General features: G+C 38.7%; 1 protein-coding gene across 1 annotated transcript in view; it reads left to right on the top strand.

Moving 5' to 3' along the window:
* The first annotated feature begins 790 nt into the window (after positions 1–790).
* Positions 791–20,694, top strand: part of FGL1 (fibrinogen like 1) — a 31,714-nt gene continuing 11,810 nt past the window's right edge. Inside the window, exons 1-3 of the mRNA XM_009212587.2 lie at positions 791–1,241; positions 11,164–11,243; positions 13,686–13,866. Coding sequence (XP_009210851.2) covers positions 1,151–1,241; positions 11,164–11,243; positions 13,686–13,866 — 352 coding nt within the window. The 5' untranslated portion in view covers positions 791–1,150. The remainder of the gene's footprint in view (positions 1,242–11,163; positions 11,244–13,685; positions 13,867–20,694) is intronic.

Genomic DNA, 20,694 nt, shown 5'->3' with positions numbered 1-20,694 from the left:
TGAGGAAATAAACACAAGGCTAAATTATTGCTTGAATGGGGAGAAAGCTAAAGGCATACGAGAAGGAAAGGTAAGTTTGTATTTCAAAATATGTCATTTTACCACAGAGGTAATTATCGAATTAGCCAAATAATCCCATATTTTTGCTTTTGAAATTTAACATTAGCAGCTTGAATTCTCTACAATTATGAATGTATCATTTCCACTTGTGTGTGTGTGCAAATCACTTCAGCCTAATTGGCTTTTTCTTCTTCTTCTTCTTCTTCTTTCCAGTAAATCAACAGGATTACGTTTCCCTTAATAATTTTCAAAATGTCCACATGAAGGACAGGAAGATGTTTAACGGGAAGACCAAACATCATCAGTGCTCAAGTCCAGTAGATAACAAAGAACAGAAAGAAAACAAAACTTTGGTATTTTACTGGAATCTGAGTGAATAAATAGGGACCACAGGACAAACGGCAAACAACTGCTTGAGTTACATCAGAGGGAAAGAAGAAATGAGGAACTCGGATTTCGAGTATGAAACTGTTATACAATATGATTAATGGAGCTAACAGTTGCCTATTACACTTTAGAAAATCTTCTAGAGGATTTTAAAACAAAAGGAACACCTTGTCCAGAGTATAATTGATGCTTCCAGTTAAATTTCACAATTTTGCACCTCAGGGAATACTTTTGTTTTTCTTAGAGAGCAAATAAACTGACCATGTCACCTTGGCAATTATTAACCTGCCTCATTTTTCATAACTAGGAAAAATTTGGCTTATCTCCATATTTTAGTTGAGATGACATATTAATTCATATATTTATGGGTAAAATATTATTATCCTTAATACAAAGCAAAGTTTCAGCTGGACTTTGGTTTTACTTAATCTCCAACGGAACAGTATTGATGTTAAAGTACAAAAATTCTCTGAACATAATAATAAGTTTTAAAATATATATATATGTTTATAAAGATATATTATTAGATCTTTCACAAAAAGTCATACAAATGGGGAAAAAAGAAAAATATCAGAGTATTGGAATTTGTCCTTGAATCTCCTCTTTTAGTTTTCTTTCAGTTAAACCAGTGTCCACATGTTTGTTTCTGGATTGAAGCCAGAATCAACATTGTCCCTATTTCTAATCAAATAATGGAGAAATAATGACAAATTCTGAATGCAGTCAGAGGATCCTGGGAAGCAGAGTGTCTGGACGGAGGCTGAGCTGGGTCTCTGACTCATTTCTGACTTTAGGCAAGTTATTTAATGTCTCTGCATTTTTGACATGCTTGTAATAATGCTAATTTATTTCACAGGTGTGATAGTAACCAAAACTCAAGTAACAACCACTAGCTTTTGCAAGAAGTCAGGTTGACTAGCAAGAAGTCTGCTTCTACAACTTGGAGAAGAGATTTAGAATTATGTATCTTTTCTATTTCCTTTACATTTTGAATGAATTGGATGGGAGTTTGATGTAAATGATAGGTTTGCAGTTTCAGTATAAAAAATTAAAAATAAAATGGACTATATGACAATTTTCACTTCAGAAGTAAAAAACTTCAGAAACATTTTTCTTTATTGCATTTCTTGGGGGATCAAATATATTTAGCTTTGTAAGGCTTTCAGTGAGTATGGATTCTTAAGAAAAATGCAAAAGCACAGTTATATTCCATTTTCAGAAAGAGGAAAAAATTTGGAAGGAAATAGCTTAAAAGGAGTCTCTAAGCTTGTGTTTATGGGTAAATTTTTAACTCACTGACTTAGGTTATAGTCCATTTGTGAATGTTAACTTATTAAACATACTTCCTTCAATAACTTTTTCCTTCCTTATTGTTTCTTTTATGTATCCTATTATAATGGCTCATTTAAAACATACCAATTTTGAAATGTTTACATTCTACTAATGTACTTCTGTTTTGTAATTGTTTTTTAAAATTACATATTATCTGTAGAACTTTTCATTTACAAATTTAATGTCTTCATCTTTAAATTTAATGCAGTGTAATTAATTAAATATCTTCATCTTTAAATTTAATGCAGTGTAATTAATTAAATATTTTTTAAAATGTAGTGGGGAAGGAATTAGAATTTATAGCATTAAAATAATTTATGTCAAATAATATAGTCCACTAAAGAACAGCCATTTGAGAACAATTTTAATTTTATAATAATTAAAAGTCTCCAAACTGCCTAAAGCAAAAATATTATAAAAGAAATACAACTAATTGTGCAATAAATGAACAGAATAATTTGATACAACTTTATCATAAGCCAGATGTGCAGAATAAATAGTGGTTTACTATCATGAATGATGGAGACCAGAGTTTTGAAACAAATTCTTAATACCTAGCATTTCTTCAATATTACAGAGAATGTTGGCTAGAATTACAAAAGAGGAAAATGGGAAATTTTAGAGAACTTAAGATAGTCTCGGAAATTATTCTAAAGCTAATCAAAGTAATATAATGACTTTCTAAATATATATAATTACATTTTGAAATACTTTATTGTTTATATGCTGCCAGACTAGGGGGTGCCTTTTTGATTTGATTATTGAATTATCTTAATGGCAATGAGATGAACATTTCTGGATATCAAGAAACAGAGGCCTGTCAAAAAAATTTCATTAGCCCTTTATTTTGTACTAAATCTAATGCTAAGCAACATTTATATACCTTATATAATTATATATAATATCTATGATATATACATAATTTTTGTAATAATTTTATGTACATACGTACACATTTATACATACAGTGTGCGTAGGTAAAATTATATGATATATAGGTGCATCACCCAGAGCATTTTCTTTTATTTATTTATTTGTTTATTTTTTGAGATGGATTCTTGCTTTGTTGCCCAGGCTGGAGTGCAGTGGCACGATCTCGGCTCACTGCAAGCTTCGCCTCCCGGGTTTACGCCATTCTCCTGCCTCAGGCTCCCGAGTAGCTGGGACTACAGGCGCCCGCCACCATGCCCAGCTAATTTTTTTGTATTTTTAGTAGAGATGGGGTTTCACCATGTTCACCAGGATGGTCTGGATCTCCTGACCTCATGATCCGCCCGCCTCGGCCTCCCAAGGTGCTGGGATTACAGGCATGAGCTACTGTGCCTGGCCACCCAGAGCATTTTCAAAACATACTTTCATTTATGCAACAGCCAGAATCAAACACTGGAATAAAAAAAATTTTTTTAAGCTCTAAGTGTTTTTTGTTGTTGTCATTTGTTTGTTTTTTGAGATGGAGTCTCACTCTGTCACCCAGTCTGGAGTGCAGTGGTGTGATCTTGGCTCACTGCAACCTCTGCCTCCCAGGTTCAAGCGATTCTCATGCCTCAGCCAACAGAATAGCTGGGATTAAAGGTGTGTGCCCCAACACTTGGCTAATTTCTTTGTATTTTTAGTAGACTGGGTTTCGCTATGTTGGCCATGCTGGTCTCGAACTCCTGACCCAAGTGATCTGCCCTCCTCGGCCTCCCAAAGTGCTGGGATTACAGACGTCAGCCACCACACCTGGCTAAGCTCTAAGTTTTTAAGCTAATATATTCACTTCTGAAATAAAGGACTTGATCCCACAAATGCATAAGAAAACTCGAACCAAATAAAAAAAAATTTCAACAAATAGCATTAAAGCAAAGTCTAAAAGATACAGACATTTCATGACTTTTCATTTTTGACTCCTGAATATGAACTGGGAGTGGATTAAAATAATGAAGATTTATTTCCTATCACATAAAAAAAAAGAGGACATCATTTTTATTTCTGATCCTTAGCAGTTTCATTTATCAAGGAAATATCCTAATCAGTAATCCATTAAATACATTGGCTATTTTCAGTCAGAAGAACAATTTGAGTTAGAGTCACAAATAAATGGTATTTATGTCATATCATTACACTGATTTCCCAGACTAGTGTAAATATAGTTAGTGAAAGTCTCTTTTATTTCTTTAGGCAAACAATTTTCCCTCTCTGAGCCTCGTTTCCTCTAGTGTTGATGATATTTGACTGAATGATGTCACTTCCTTTAATTATGTTTTGTGTGCATGTTCTAGCCTCAGGGAATAAGGCTATTTCTAAAATCTCTTTATATGTTTTTAAAAAATATTTTGTTTTCCATCTTTATTTTTTTTTGCTTCCTTATAATAAAATGTTTTTGTTTCTTATTTTCTGTAACATGAAAAATACTTTCTGATTTTATGTCTGTGACTATGCAGTTGATTATGTTTAAGAAATCTCTATTTGCGTAAGGGCATTTATTGTTTTCCTTTTTGCTACTTGAGTTTTGTGATAAATTTTAAAATTACATAGTTAAAGACACCAGGGTACGAATTTAAAAAGCAACATAGCTATTATAATTTTGCTCAAAAAATATATTTATTCAACTGAAAACATGAGTCAAACTAAAACCTTATTATGAGATAGCTATGGTAATGACCTTGGCCCACTGAGACAGCCAACTTTAAATATCTTAGGTATTATATTTTCAGTTATATATTTTCTTTTGGGATTTTATAAATCCACATATCTTTTTTAAAACCAAAATAAGCTATCACATATCAACATGACGTATTTGCAAATCACAAAAAACTTTATGAAAAGCATAGTTCATTAAGAGTTCTTAGTTATTTTTGTTGTTGTTGGAAGGGTGAAGAAGGAGGGAATCTGATAAAGACATAACAACAAACACAAAATAATTTGATCTGCGATAAGCAACTGTGAAATTACAATAACAGATCCTGGGAAGTTCTACAATCCTAATTTAGGTTTACAAGTTTTCTTCTCATCTATTCAATAGATATTTTGTTGAGTACCTGTGCTAGGTTCAGTTGTGCCCCCCAAAATATGTTCATTCCTAACTTTTATTACCTGTGAATGTGATCTCACTTGCAAATAGGTTCTTTGTAGATGTAACTAAGTTAAGATGAGGTCATACTGGATTAGGGCAGACCCTAATCCAATGACTGATGTCCTAATATGAGGAGGGAAATTTAGACACAGAGACACACAGAGGAAAGACAGCCACGTGAAGATGGTATTGGAGAATGGAGTGATACTGCCACAAGTCAAAGGATGTCAAGAATTGCTGGCAACCACCAAATGCTAGAAGAGGCCAGAAAGGATTTTCTCCTGTAGACTTTGAAGGAAGCGTGGCCCTGCTCTTCTTGATTTTGGACTTGTATCCTCCAGAACTGTGAGATAATAACCTCCTCTTGCTTTAGGCCACTCAGTTTATGGTAGTTTGTTATGGCAGGCTCAAGAAACTAGTACAGTACCTAACTATCCACCCAGCATTAGGGCAGTATATATAATAGATGTAGCCCCTCGCCACTTGGCACTTACATTGTAGATGGTGGTTGGAGTGGGTAGACAATAAACACATATATTATAATATTTCATTATATTTGATGATAAGTGCTAAGGAGAAACTTAACCCATTGTAATAAAGATATGGAGTGTATGGGTGATGTTGTTTGCCTGTGTCTCCACCCAAATCTCATCTTGAATTGTAGTTCTCATAATCCCACATGTTGTGGGATGGACCCGGTGGAAGGTAACTGAATCATGGGGGCAGCTACCTCCATGCTGCTGTTTTTGTGATAGTGAGTTCTCCCGAGATCTGATGGTTTTATAAGGGGCTTTTCCCCCTTTTGCTCGGCACTTCTCCTTCCTGCCATCATGTGAAGAAGGACATGTTTGCTTCCCCTTCCACCATGATTCTAAGTTTCCTGGGGCCTCCCCAGTCATGGCAAACTGTGAGTCAATTAAACCTCTTTCCTTTATAAATTACCCAGTCTCAGGTAGTTCTTTACTGGGTAAATTTATAACATGAGAATGGACTAAGACAACGGGGAACAGTTTTTATTTTATACGTAGTAGTCAGGGAAGGTATCTCTGGGAAGGGAATACCTGAGCGAAGACCTGAAGGATGTCATGGAGCAAACCACAGAGATTTTCAAAAGTGCATTCCAGGTAGAGAGAACAGCAAGCACAATCGCCCTGAGAAGTCTGTGTATTTCAGGGTGTTTCAAGAATGCCAAAGAGGCGTATGTGGCCAGAGCAGGCAAAAATGATGGGAAAGGAGGTATGCTGGGTAGATGAATGCTCACAGATTATGTAAAGCTTTGCTGTTGGACGACCAAATATCCCGGTTTGCCCAGGAAAGGTTCAGTATACAATGTTGTCTCATTGTAATTCTAAAAAAATATTCTGGCTGAGGCAGGCGGATCACGAGGTCAGCAGATCGAGACCATTGTGGCTAACACGGTGAAACCCTGCCTCTTCTAAAAATACAAAAAAAATTAGCCGGGCGTGGTGGCTGGACCTGTAGTCCTAGCTACTCAGGAGGCTGAGGCAGGAGAATGGTGTGAACGCAGGAGGCGGAGCTTGCAGTGAGCCGAGATCGTGCCACTGTACTTCAGCCTGGGTGACCGAGCGAGACTCCGTCTTAAAAAAAAAAAAAAAAGTTCTGGTTTGCAAAAATTGGAATCTTCCAATGGTACCTTGGGCCAGACAGTAGCAATAGAGGTGGTAAGAAGTGATTGGATGTTGTATAAATTTTGAACGTAGAGTCTTTTCTTAGGAAAGTTACTTTGCTTCACTATTTTTGCTTCCTTTAGTAAAAAGTAGACATAATTTCTCTTCTACAGGCATCATGAAGATTAGCTGATGGCAAAACCATGATATTCCATGTGTTGATGATGTGTTAGAAATTTTGTAAATATATTTTAAATGGCACACATTCATGTATTAACATGGGAGGCAGCACTGATATAAAAACAGCTTGTTGCCAATTTGTTGTCTCGTCAAGTAAGCCACAAACAGTATATTTTGAACCTATTTTTTTTTTTTTTGGCATTCATTGTAGTATAAATGGTTATAATGATTTCAGGTGTGTTCTTCCTAGCTAACCAATATGCATTAACTTGAAACAATGAAATTGCCATTTTTCTAAGTCAGAAATGTTCAAACATCTGCCATTTCTTATAGTTCAACCTAATACAGTAAGAAAGGATTAACCAGGCAATAAGGAAAGAGGTTCAGGAGATCTGGGAGATATTCCCAGAGGATATGCCCAGAGGCTGAATGGTCCTGGGGAAATCGTAAGCATCCCTGTGCTTATTTTCTTATTTTCACTGTGAGGCTAATGAAATAAAATAAAATGGCCAGTTAAAATTTGGCAGCGTTTTGGGGTGTTGTTGCTGTTGTTGTTGTTTGAGATGGAGTCTCGCTCTGTCACCCAGGCTGGAATGCAGTGACACAATCTCAGCTCACTGCAACCTCTGCCTCCCAGGTTCAAGTGATTCTCATGCTTCAACCTCCCGAGTAGCTGGTATTACAGGCATGCACCACCACACCCAGCTAATTTTTGTATTTTTAGTAGCGATGGAGTTTTGTCATGTTGGCCCGGCTGGTCTTGAACTCCTGACCTCTGGTGATCCTCCCACTTCGTCCCCCCAAAGTGCTGAGATTACAGGCATGAGCCACCACACCCAGCCAAAGTTTGGCACAGTGTTTAGTGACGTCCAAACACAAACACAATATGGTTTCAGATGAATATTCCTTATTTTTCCAATCCACATGTTAGACTTTGGGAAATAGCCCTTGGCCCCTTGATGGATCCTGCAATGTAAGTGCTATTGCAGCCTTGCAGAGCTACATTCTACTTGAAGGGCTAGTAAGTAAGATTGCAGTCTTGCAGAGCTACATTCTACTTGAATGGCTAGCTCATCTTTATATGATGCCCCAGGCCATGCAGGCTGCTTGGCATCTTTGTGGAAATAGAGTAATTGTTCCAACAAGCTCGTTTAGCAATTACTCTGTGTCATTATTAAAATATTATTCTCTTATTGTGAAGAAAAGATACTAAAGCATGCTGTAGGTCACTCATTTTCTGGTGACAGGGATTAGAGGACTAGAATCCATTCAATTTTTAAAACTTTACCTAAGAATAGGTAGAAAATATATGCTTGAAATAATCTTATTCTAGTTTATTGTTATTTTATTTTTTTCTAAGCCTTCTTTACAAATATATTTTCCTACTGTAATTCAGTTTAAATGGATGGTTTTTACGGTTTAGTAAAATTATTGGCTGTTGATTTATAACTGATACAATCCTTTGTAGTATTCAACGCTCTCGTTGAAAAAATTCAGCCACAATGAATAAGGAGCGTTCCCAAGAACTCCCAGACAAAAAAAGAAAAACAAAAGAAAACATGAAACTACCCCCTGGATCAGAATGAAAATGTATTTGCTCCTAACATCAGATGTCTTTGGTTTAGAATATTTATTTCAACTTGAAATTTTCTTAATTTGTAGACATAATCTTGACATCAGCGAACACGAGATTTTGGACACTATTGCATTGCAAATGATGAGTCTTTAGTGCAGTCAATGTTTTTATCTTAAAGAAAATGATTTTATCTGTCATGATAATAATAAAGGTGACCTAGAAAAGTGTTCCTTAAATAATTCCAAGCTTATTATATTAATTAGCAAATATTAATTGATAGCAAACCTAATCATCTTTTCTTTTAATTTGTTCACTACTTCTGTTCCTTTGCAATCCTATTCTCACCTCATTTTATCTTTTATAAAAATACACAGAGGGTGTCTCTTTTTCACATTGGTAAACGTTTTCAATGTCACAAAGTTAATTTTCTCTATTTTTAATATAAGCAAATATTTTAATATATCCAGTATATTTAATAAGTTACATATTAAAATATCTACTATTTCTATCCCTGGGCCTAACGTAGGTACATACTCAATATATGATTGAATTTTAAAGAAAAAATATTTACTAAAATAAAGAGTGAAATGCCAGAGTTCTTTTAAATTGTTGCTACAAATTATATCATATGGTTAAAAGGATAACTTTACTAGACAAATGGGTGTAGAGATACTTTTTTTTTTTTTTTTGAGACGGAATCTTTCACTATCACCTAGGCTGGAGTGCAGTGGCGGGATCTCGGCTCACTGCAACCTCCACCTCTTGGGTTCAAGCAAGTCTCCTGCCTCAGCCTCCCAAATAGCTGGGATTACACACGTAGCTATTTTTTGTATTTTTAGTAGAAACAGGATTTCACCATGTTGGCCAGGCTGGTATCAAACTCCTGACCTCGTGATCCACCCGCCTTGGCCTCTTGAAGTGCTGGGATTATAGGCGTGAGCCACCACACCCGGCCCATCTTGATTATTTTGTTCACAATGTTGGATGAGAGGGTTAAGTCATGACTACTTGCTATCATATGAATTTCTGACCAGTGTTGTAATACAGAAATTTGGTGTTTCTCTTCAGACCGTTGGATGTGGACAGGGAATGAAATGTAAAATATGCCTCTCTTCAGAAAGGAAACTTACATTGAAAGAAACAAGCAAAATAGTATGCCTATACCTTTTATACCTCTCCCAGGTGCATGAAGGAAGCTTGCCAACTAGTGGGCTTCTTTGGAGAGTGATCAGTCAAGGGAATGTCTCCTTTGATGGAAATCCCCCAATATCAGTCTCTGAAGATCTTTTCTGTGAAGTCTCCAGTTCCTCCAGTGAGGAATCCCATGTTCTCTGGCCTGGAAAGTGGTAGGAAGAGTGTAGAGCTGGTTGCTGACTGCAAGAGAAGTAGCCTGGGAAAGCCTCACCCTTTTTGAACAGTGCCTCTCCCCTCCCCTTCAGTGCTTCTACTGTCATGCCACCTGGAGCATCTCTGGGCAGTCTTAATAGAAAGCAAATCTTCCATATTCTGAAAGAGTACGAGAAGCAGCGTTCACCTGGCTGCTCAGGGTTTAGGTGAGGATCTGACTGTCAGCCCATTTGCCTCTACCTTCACTTCCAAACTAGCAGTGCCTCCAATCCAGGATCCCCTAGAGTGCTACAATGTGACTTCTCTCGCTTCTCATGGTGCTCCTGTCTGCTGCTGCTTTGCCAATTCCCCTACTTCTCTTCTTTTCTCTCCTCTCCTCTCCTCTTCTTTTCTCTCGTTTCTTTTCTTTCTAGACAGGGACTCACTCTGTCACTCAGGCTGAAGTGCATTGGCATGATCTTGGCTCACTGCAACCTCCACCTCCTGGGTTCAAGCAATTCTCCTGCTTCAACCTCCCGAGTAGCTGGGACTACAGGTGCCCGCCACCGCGTCCAGCTAATTTTTGTATTTTTAGTAGAGACAGGGTTTCTCCATGTTGGCCAGGCTGGTCTCGAGCTCCTGACCTCAAGTGATCTGCCCACCTCAGCTTCCCGAAGTTCTGGGATTACAGGTGTGAGCCCCCGCACCAGGCCCTCCACATGCTTTTTATCATCTACCAGCTTGCTGACATTGCACACTAGCTGTTCTTTACCTTTCTCTTTGACTTTGTCCATTTGCGTCCTTTACAGTTTTTCTTTACTCATTTTCTAGTGGGCTTTGTGAGAAGGAAAGAATTAAATTCATGTGTTCAGTCCAACCAAAAGTCCCCCAGTCCTTCTTAACTGTTACCTTCAGAAATACACTTCGCCCATTGTTTTCCCGTAAAAGAGGAAAGTATGTCAGTATAAACAGACTGCAGTTTAAAGCAAGGAAATTACATTTTTCCCTCTGAGAAGGATTTTGCGTCCCGAGGAATCATTCTGCAGAGGCAACAACAGTTATTGGAGTCACCACATGAGTTAAATGCTGGGGATACCAAAATTAGCAAGGTGTGATCTTTGCTTTCAAAAATCTTATTCTAGGCAGTGGCTCATGCCTGTAATCCCAGCATTTTGGGAGCCCGAGGCGGGAGGATCACTTGAGCCCAGGAGTTTGAGACCAGCCTGGGCAACATAGGGAGAAAAAGACGCAAGCTCTGTAAGCAGAGAGACCTGCGTGCACATTTTGACTGAGCCCCTTCCTTGTTGTGTAGCATTAGGTAACTGATTAAAATGCTCCTGTGCCTTTCCACAGCATAACACAAACAGCACAATAGGACCGCGAAAAGAACCAGACTCCCTCCTCTGTTACTGTGATGGAACAGGTTCAATTCTAGTTAACACTGAGTGTCATTCTGTGTGGTGAGAGACTGGGAAAGTCTGGGAGAATTTCCTCGGCGACTCTAGGATTAGGGATGGCCTGCGGCTGCATCTGACTTCCTGGAGCTACTTACGTCTGAACTCTGGTCTCATGAAAAATTCAAAGTTGATACATTTATAAAATTCTTTTTATTCTTGCAGTTTTTTCAAAGGGGGACATGGCAAAGATGTTCACTTTCATCCTTGTTGTCACCGCTCTGATAATGGGCAGGGAAAGTTCGGTAAGCTTATTGTGAAAACTATTGTTATATTTATAATGCCTGCTTTTATCTGAATTTTCTTTCATTTTGCATTAAACCTATAGTGACTTGTCATTGAAAAAACTAAGGGGGAAAAGCAAAGAGGCTGGTGCAAACACTGGACCCATAGTAAAGCAGCACTTCAAAGAGCTTTACATTTTTTTTTTTTTTTGGGAGTCTGAGGTGGGTAGATCACAAGGTCAGGAATTGGAGACCAGCCTGGCCAATATGGTGAAACCCCGTCTCCACTAAAAAAAAAAAAAAAAAATTAGCCGGGCATGATGGCACGCACCCGTAGTCCTAGCTACTCAGGAGGCTGAGGCAGGAGAATCTCTTGAACCCAGGAGGCTGAGATTGCAGTGAGCTGAGATCATGCCACTTCACTCTAGCCTGGGTGACAGAGTGAGACTCCATCTCCAAAAACAAAAAAAAGTGCTTTACATTTTTTTAAATAAAAAGTATTTACAATAAATAAGTAATTTTAAAAAATTCACTGGAGTTATTTGGTTGGAATATTAGAAATTTGAAACTGTCAATAGTAATTAAAATTAACCTTGGGCTTTTCAATATTGAAAAGTATAAAACTAACCAGATTATTCGAAAGTAATTACATCGAACTTGTGTTGTCCTTCATTTGTAAATAAAAAAGACAAGACATTCATTCAAAGGTCTTAGAGAGAGAAAACTCCTAGGTTTTAAATAAGCTTACTAAATATATATATGCAGTCTTATAAAAATTGGAGATACTTGAGCTGTGATCTGTTCAGTTATTTTAAAATTGCATAGTGTACTATGTTTAACAATATCACAACTGATCCCCCACTATTGTGAAACAACACAGGACCCAGACACCATAAAATGTTCTTGCTGTTCAATTTTTAGCCTATGTGACTCAAGGTGCTAAGCAAATAACTCTCTCAGAGTGAATAAATCTGAGTGATAGGGAGAGAATAACAAGAGCAAATAAGAAAGAATCCTAGAGAGGCTGGGCGGCGCCGTGGCTCACGCCTGTAATCCCAGCACTTTGAGAGGCCAAGGTGGGTGGATCTCTTGAGACCAGGAGTTGGAGACCAGCCTGGGCAACAAAACGAAACCCCGTCTCTACTAAAAATACAAAAATTAGCCAGGTGTCATGGCACACAACCTGTATAATCCCAGCTACTTACGAGGCTGAAGCACAAGAATCGCTTGAACCAGAGTGGCAGAGGTTGTAGTGAGCTGAGATTGCACCACTGCACTCCAGCCAGGGCAACAGAGCAAGACTCTGTCCACAGAAAGAGAGAAAGAGAGAGAAGGAATCATCCTAGAAAAATGGCTGGGAGAGGTTCTGTGTCTTGGACCTAGGGATGAGAAAAAGGGAAAGAAAGAAAAGAAGAAAGAAAAGTAAAGGGAAAGAAAGAAGGAAAGAAAGAAAGAAGAAAAGGAATGAAGGAAGGAAGGAAGGAATGAAGGAAGGAAGGAAGGGGCAGCAAGGGAAGGGAGGAAGGAAAGAAAGAAAGAAAGAAGGAAGGAAGGGAGGGAGGGAGAGAGGGAAGGGAAAATAAAGGAAAAGAACAAAAGGAAAGAAAGAAAAGAAGATAAATCATCCTAGAAAAAATGTCTGGGAGAGCATCTGAGAAAGGAAAGGAAAGAGGAAGGGAAAGGGGAAGGGAGAAATCATCGTAGAAAAATGGCTGGGAGAGGTTCCATGACTTCGACCTAGAGATGGGAGGTAGGGGAGATGTAATATATATACACACACACACTACATATATATGTATATATACTACATATATACATACCATATGTATATGTATACCATATATAAATATAAATATATTATATATACATATATTTGATATAATATAATATAACAAATATAATATATAAATATATTATCTAAATTTATATATAATATAATATAGAAATACGTTATATTATAAATATAAATATATAAATGTATTTATACCAGAGGGCCATTCAAAAATCTCATTTATTATGGGGATTTACATGCCAACGGTACAATTAACTTCTGTAAAGCACATTGCTGTTTAGAAAACACGTAAGCAATGTCATGTAGAGATTGAGAGCATGGTCCTTGAACTGAATTTGAATCCCACCTCCACTTACCCACTGAGCCCTTTCCTACCTCATGGAATTGTTATGAGGATCAGATGAGACAACTATAAAGCTCCTAGCATAGTGATTCAGATTATTTTATATTATTTGATCTTTTGAGTCCAGGAGTTTTGGCATAAGCCATAATTTCCAATTCTTCAAATAGCAGGTAGTATTAGAACTTTTCAAACCACTTTTTGTATGGAATAATATTCTGAAATGGGAATTGGAGACAAAATGGAATCACTGATTTATCCAAATATTTAAAAAGCACTTGTTTTCCATGAATATGAGATACATAGTCATCTCATCTCACCTGTTTTGCAGGCGCTCGAGGACTGTGCCCAGGAGCAGGTGCGGCTCAGAGCCCAGGTGCGCCTGCTTGAGACCCGGGTCAAACAGCAACAGGTCAAGATCAAGCAGCTTTTGCAGGAGAATGAAGTCCAGTTTCTTGATAAAGGAGAGGAGAATAGTGTCATTGATCTTGGAAGCAAGAGGCAGTATGCAGGTCAGAATGGACTTTTCTTAAGTGTTTCAATAAATTACATTACACACCCGTATGCAATGATGATGCTAGTTATTTGTTTGCTTCAGGTTTTGCTAAAAAGCTTTTCCTATTTCAGTAACAAGCAATATGAAGCATTATATCAATTTTAAATGTCTTCTTTCACGCACTACTTTTTTCTATCTCTGCAGGGGCATTTAATGTGAACGTTAAATATCTGAGAATTTATATTATTTGATAAGAAATCAGGACAATAGATTGAATACTGATGTACATGGCCAGGCACGGTGGCTCACACCTGTAATCCCAGCACTTTCGGAGGCCTAGGTGGGCGGATTACAAGGTCAGCAAATCCAGACCAGCCTGGCCAATATGGTGAAACCCTGTCTCTACTAAAAATACAAAAATTAGCTGGGCGTGGTGGTGGGTGCCAGTAGTCCCAGCTACCTGGGAGGCTGAGGCAGGAAATCACTTGAACCTGGGAGGTGGAGTTTGCAGTGAGCTGAGATCGTGCCACTGCACTACAGCCTGGGTGACGCAGTGAGACTCCGTCTCAAAAAAAAAAAAAAAATCTAGTGTACACATGGCAGATTACAACTGGGAATTTTTGCATTTGAGCTTTGTGTTTGTGTATCTTTCCTTGTTACATGTATGCAGTTTTTCCTTCTGAAATCCTAATGTGCATTAGGGTGGCAAATAAGGTAAAAAATAAAGGAGCAGAGAAAGGAAAAAGAACCAGAATTACTAAGGAAAATGAAACAGTAGTTTTTTTATAGGTATATTTATTGGTTTCATAATGTTCCTTCTGATGAGGTCAGTATTTCTCCCGAGAAACTGAATGATTTTAAACTGCAACACATTACACACATTGCTGCCCATATCATTATTCTCTATGGAAAACTGTTCATTTGAATTCCTCCAGAAGTAAAAGGCATCTTTTAGAGTAAACAAACAATGATTGCCAGAAACAAAAACAATGCTAGCTAGAGCACTTTGTCCATATGTCTACTCAAGCACTACCATGCTACATTGTAATTTCTGGTTATGAGTCTACTGTGGTCAATTAACTGGGCACTTTGTAAGGTCTAAGATGATGTTTAATGTACTTTTATCTCCGTGTTGACTATTAGAGTGCCTAGAACATAGTAGATCCTCATATTCATGAATGAAAGGAAGATAATATATTGGGAGAGGAATAGCAAGATAAGCAAATATAAATTGAGATATCTATTTGACCAGAATTGAAAGACTGTAGAGGTCAAAGAGATGCCAATCTTATGGGAAATAGAAACATCTTTATTTTCTGCTTCTAAACATACAATTGTCGGATATAGGAGTTGTGAGAAACTTAGAGCCTATGCTTCAATAAAATACTTCAGGGCACCTGGCTAGCTCAGACCGCAGTGCATGAGGCTCTTAAAATGCTCCCTTTTCCGCTGGGCGCGGTGGCTCCTGTAATCCCAGCACTTTGGGAGGCTGAGGGGGGCGGATCCCGAGGTCAGGAGATCGAGACCATCCTGGCTTACACGGTGAAACCCCGTCTCTACTGAAAATACACAAAAATTAGCCGGGCGTGGTGGCGGGTGCCTGTAGTCCCAGGTACTCCGGAGGCTGAGGCAGGAGAATGGCGCGAACCCGGGAGGCGGAGCTTGCAGTGAGCCGAGATCACACCACGGCACTCCAGCTTGGGCGACAAAGCGAGACTGTCTCAAAAGAAAAAACACAACAACTCCCTTTTTCTCTACCAACATCGTTATCTCCCTCTGCTCAGACTCTTCGCCCTGGGCTCCTGCTTCTCTATTGACCAGCATCTTGATCCAACCGTCCTACCTCTGGCCCTTAGAGATCAGAAAGAGGCCAGAGTCACTGGTCTGCAGTAGTGGGGATGGCTATAGCATGAAGACTGTCTGTGCCTCTGGAGCCAAGAGGAACCAGGGATAGTTCGGGTAAAAATGGGCTTGGGAAGCAAACGGACTATCATTCAACGGATGAGCATACAGATTAAGGGATCCCAAAAGTGCCTACAAAGCTGGTCTCAAGGGCAAGGAACTGGTAGAAGAAAGCAGAGCACCATTATTCCAAATGTCAAACCAAGCCCAAGACTCAGGGTGTCTATTCGAATACATTCCGAGCAGGTTATTGACACGGACTCAAGGGCCAATCACGGCAGGAGACAGCTAATCAGGAGGCAGCTCATCAGATATTTCTTCCCAGGCCTCTACAACCAGTCACGGGAAGACTGAGGGTTAAGTGCTGTGTTAGTCCGTTCTCATACTGCTATAACGAAATACCTGAGGCTGGGTCATTTATAAAGACAAGAGGTTTGATTGACTCCTGGTTCTGCAGGCTGTAAAAGAAGCATAGCAGCATCTGCTTCTGGAGAGGCCTCAGGGAACTTACAAACACGGCAGAAGGCAAAGCAGAAGCAGGTACATCTTATGTGGTAGGAGCGGAAGAAAGAGAGAGAGGGAGGAGGAGGTGCCACACTTTTTCAAACAACCAGATCTCATGAGAACTCACTCACTGTGCAGTACCAAGGGGATGGTGCTAAACTATTCATGAGAACTCCACCCCCATGAGCCAATCGCCTCCCACCAGGCCTTCCCTTCAACACTGGCAATTACAACTCCACATGAGATTTGGTGGGGACACACATCCAAATCATATCAAGAGCTGAAAATCCAGTCCTTGTGTTGACACCGCTGGGGAGCAGATTTGGGAAGCAAGGGGTCACCAAGGAATAAGGCAAGAAATCAGGTACTTGGAAATTACAATGCCAAGGTCAGAAGCATTAACTGTACAAGCAGGAGTTAGAAGAGTCATACAGAGATGGTTCAGATAAAGCATTATAATTATTATAAATATAAGACTGTTATAATAAGACAGATGATAGGAATTCTAGATAACTGTTTTTTGATATAAAAGCCAAAAAAATCAGAATTTCAGTAGATTAACAATATTCTTCATATATTAAGCATGAAGGAGAAAAAGGGTGACTAAAATATGAAATATAAATATAGTTCAGTTGTTCCTTATTTTTAACATATAGGCAAATACTACTAGAGAGCCTACTAACAACAGATAATAAACAAAATATATAACATAAAAATTGCAATAAAATATAATGTAATACATATTATATTATATAAAATATATAAGAACTTGCTCACATCAAAGTTTATGTTTTTGGTGTCCTTAAATTTAAAACAATTAAATATTCATATATATAATCTGTAGAAATATAAATTTTTTGTTCTGAGTTACAAGTTGCTTTATTATTACTAAATTAGTTATTTTCTGAATTCCAATTTATCTGATGGTTGAAAACACCGAATTACACACAACCTAGCAATTTGTGCAAACAATGCCCACACCACATGGTTTTATACAGCATATCATTAAACTGTATCTTTTTTTTTTTTGAAACAGAGTCTCCCTCTGTCACCCAGGCTGGAATGCAGTGGCCGAATCTCAGCTCACTGCAAGCTCCGCCTCCCAGGTTCATGCCATTCTCCTGCCTCAGCCTCCCGAGTAGCTGGGACTACAGGCGCCCGCCACCACGCCCAGCTAATTTTTTTGTATTTTTTAATAGAGACGGGGTTTCACCGTGTTAGCCAGGATGGTCTTGATCTCTTAACCTCATGATCCGCCCGCCTCGGCCTCCCAAAGTGCTGGGATTACAGGCTTGAGCCACTGCGCCTGGCCTAAACTATCTTTTTTTAAGCATGTGGATGCTAGTGAATTATGAATTCAAAGGTTGCTGTATCAATTTCATATTAACTGGTGGCAATCACAAAAATCTGACATCACCACCACTGTTCAGTTGACAAGACCACTGCTCCACCATCTCCCCTTCTGCAGGAGCCCCCAATCTGCATGAGTGTCTTGAGGCGGGATACAAAGTGGCCTAAGGTGTTGACTCTGAAGCTCGATTTCAAAGTCCACCTGCAAATCTTGCTAGCTGCAGCCTTTGGGCAAATTACATAACCTCTGTGTTTCCCGTATTCCCCATCTGGAGAATGGGAATGATAAGAATGCTGTGTATTTGTTGTGAGGATTAAAATATATTAAAATTAGTAAATATATTTTGCCCAGGTGCCATGAATTATGCCTGTAATCCCCGCACTTTGGGAGGCCAAGGTAGGAGGAACACTTGAAGCCAAGATTTCAAGAACAGCCTGGGCAACAGAGCGAGACCCTAATACTACAAACAACAACAACAAATTGCCAGGCTTGGTGGTGCATGCTTGCAGTTCCAGCTACAGGAGGCTGAGGCAGGAGGATTGCAGGAGGAGTTTGGGACTGCAGTGAGCTATGATTGCGCCACTCACAATCACTCTGTTACAGCCTGGGTAACAGTGAGACCCTGTCTCTCAAATAAGTTAATTAATTAAATTAAATGAGTTAATATATTTAACACAGTAGAGCAAAAGAAGTACTTAGTGAATGCCAGCTATCTATGGACATTATTATATCCTTGTTTTCAAGGGAGAGAGCCCACTCACTCTACCCTACAAGAGTATTGCATTCTGTCAATGTGCAATTAACTTAATTGCACATTTAAAAATAACAAAGAGAGCAAAACTGAATTGTTTGTAACACAAAGGATAAATGCTTGAGGGGATGGATACCCCATTTTCCATGATGTGATGATGATGTATTGCATGCCTATATCAAAATATCACATGTACCCCAATCAATACATACACCTACTATGTACCCACCTTCCTTTAGCCTTTTATTTTTTTCCTTATGTTGCCTAGAGGTGAGGATGGTGGTAGCAGGGCCAGTTCTGGCATATCCCGGCATGCTCTGGGGAGTGGCAGCTGACCTCTTTTTGTGTTTAGAATGTGGGGTACTTCGTGCCTTCGGTTCTCAGTGTTGAGCCTCAGCCACCATCCTGAGACAACAGGAAAAAGCCCATTTGGCAGGCTGTCATGTCACTTTATGAGCTTAAACATTCAGCCTTCCAACATAGCTTGCTTTCTGCATGATCAGAGAAAGGAGGCACATCACCCAGTTTAATACAGTGTTCGTCAAAACAGAAGGCAGGACGCCTTGGCCTCACTCTAATATTATGTAAATATTCAAAATTCTTTTTCTCAAAAAAAAAAAAAAAAAACTCCCATGAACACAAAGCTCTTTAACCTTGTTTTTCTTCTACCGATTCTACAGGGAGTTGAATGGGTCCGAACATTTTGAAAATCACCATTTTAAATATCAAGTTAATATCTTAAATTCTACATTTTTCAAACTTTCTGCTGTTACAGTTTAAGTCACATTTCCCGAAGCAGGCTTCTTAACCTGTTAGCTACAAGCAAGTTGAACTACTGGTGCTTTTTTGCTTTTTTAATGTTTATTTACTTGTTGGGGTTTTGTTGTTGTGTTACTGTTTTTATCAGTCGAAAGCTTTTCTTAAATTGTGTTTGGCATTTTCTTTTTTTTTTTTTTTTTTTTGAGACAGAGTCGCTCTGTCGCCCAGGCTGGAGTGCAGTGGCCGGATCTCAGCTCACTGCAAGCTCCGCCTCCTGGGTCTACGCCATTCTCCTGCCTCAGCCTCCCGAGTAGCTGGGACTACAGGCGCCCGCCCCCTCACCCGGCTAGTTTTTTGTATTTTTTTAGTAGAGACAGGGTTTCACCGTATTAGCCAGGCTGGTCTCGATCTCCTGACCTTGTGATCCGCCCGTCTCGGCCTCCCAAAGTGCTGGGATTACAGGCTTGAGCCACCGCGCCCGGCCGTGTTTGGCATTTTCTTCTGGGGAGAAGGAAAATTTTAAAAACAAGACCAAAAAAATAACAAACTCGCAGTTAGCATAAAATAATAACAAGCAGAAAATGTTGGCTGAAACCTCTATATTCACTAAGTTTTCCAGAGGCAAATGTTATAGCTAATCACTTCCATATTTGCCTGGAAAAGAGTTTGACCTTTGTGAGTCTTTAGTATTCAGCTCTTCGGTAGGAAATTAAATGTAAGCAAAAAGCTTCTTTCCAAACAGGGCTAAAATCTGCTTACTTTAATAAAAGTGTTGTGCTATACACTTGGCTACATGATGTAAACCTTATAACAGCATTGAACTAATTTTAGATAGTCATTTTCTCATTGTTTTGCTTCTTGTTTAATCGCCAAAACAGGATCCTTTTTGTAATTTAGCATGTATTTGAACACTTGTGCTTCTGAATGTTGAAAATAAATATATGAATAAAGTCTAAATCATTACAAAGGTAAACATCTCACCAAAGCAGTAGTATATGATCAGTCCCAGCCATGTGAAGGCTTTATGAAATGACCAAGGTTCTTTCTTTTCTTTTCTCTTCTGATTTCTATGGCCTATTCAACCTACTTAATGTGCAATATAGTTTATCTGTAATAAAATGAGAGAGTTATACATTTGGCAACTTAGTATCAAAACAATGAACATGAAAAAGAACTTTAAAATATACTACAAGAATGGAATTATCCAATCAGAAAAAAAATTTTTAAAAAGGAAATTCACAAAGCGACAGGAGTAAAAGTGTAAGTTGATGATGTCATAATATTTTTATTGAAATGTTTGTAGATGGCTCTTCTTAAGACTATCTGTTTATAGTGGCCACTACTTCATTCATCCTAAAAGACAGTTTGCTATGCATCTAAACAATAGAGAGGTCTTTATTTGCCACATTCTCTAAGTCTGTACAGATCAACCTAGGTGAGACCCAATGGGTATTAATTTACATCACCCTCAGGTGGCTTAAGAAACAGGTATCACCTTTTGGCAGGGTGTGGTGGCTCACACCTGTAATCCTATCACTTTGGGAGGCCGAGGTGGGCGGATTGCCTGACCTCAGGAG

The sequence above is a fragment of the Papio anubis genome, chromosome 8 (assembly GCF_008728515.1).
Source record: "Papio anubis isolate 15944 chromosome 8, Panubis1.0, whole genome shotgun sequence".
Lineage (NCBI taxonomy): Eukaryota > Metazoa > Chordata > Mammalia > Primates > Cercopithecidae > Papio > Papio anubis.
Note: the sequence above shows the minus strand (reverse complement) of the source record. Positions and strands in the feature narration are given on the sequence as shown.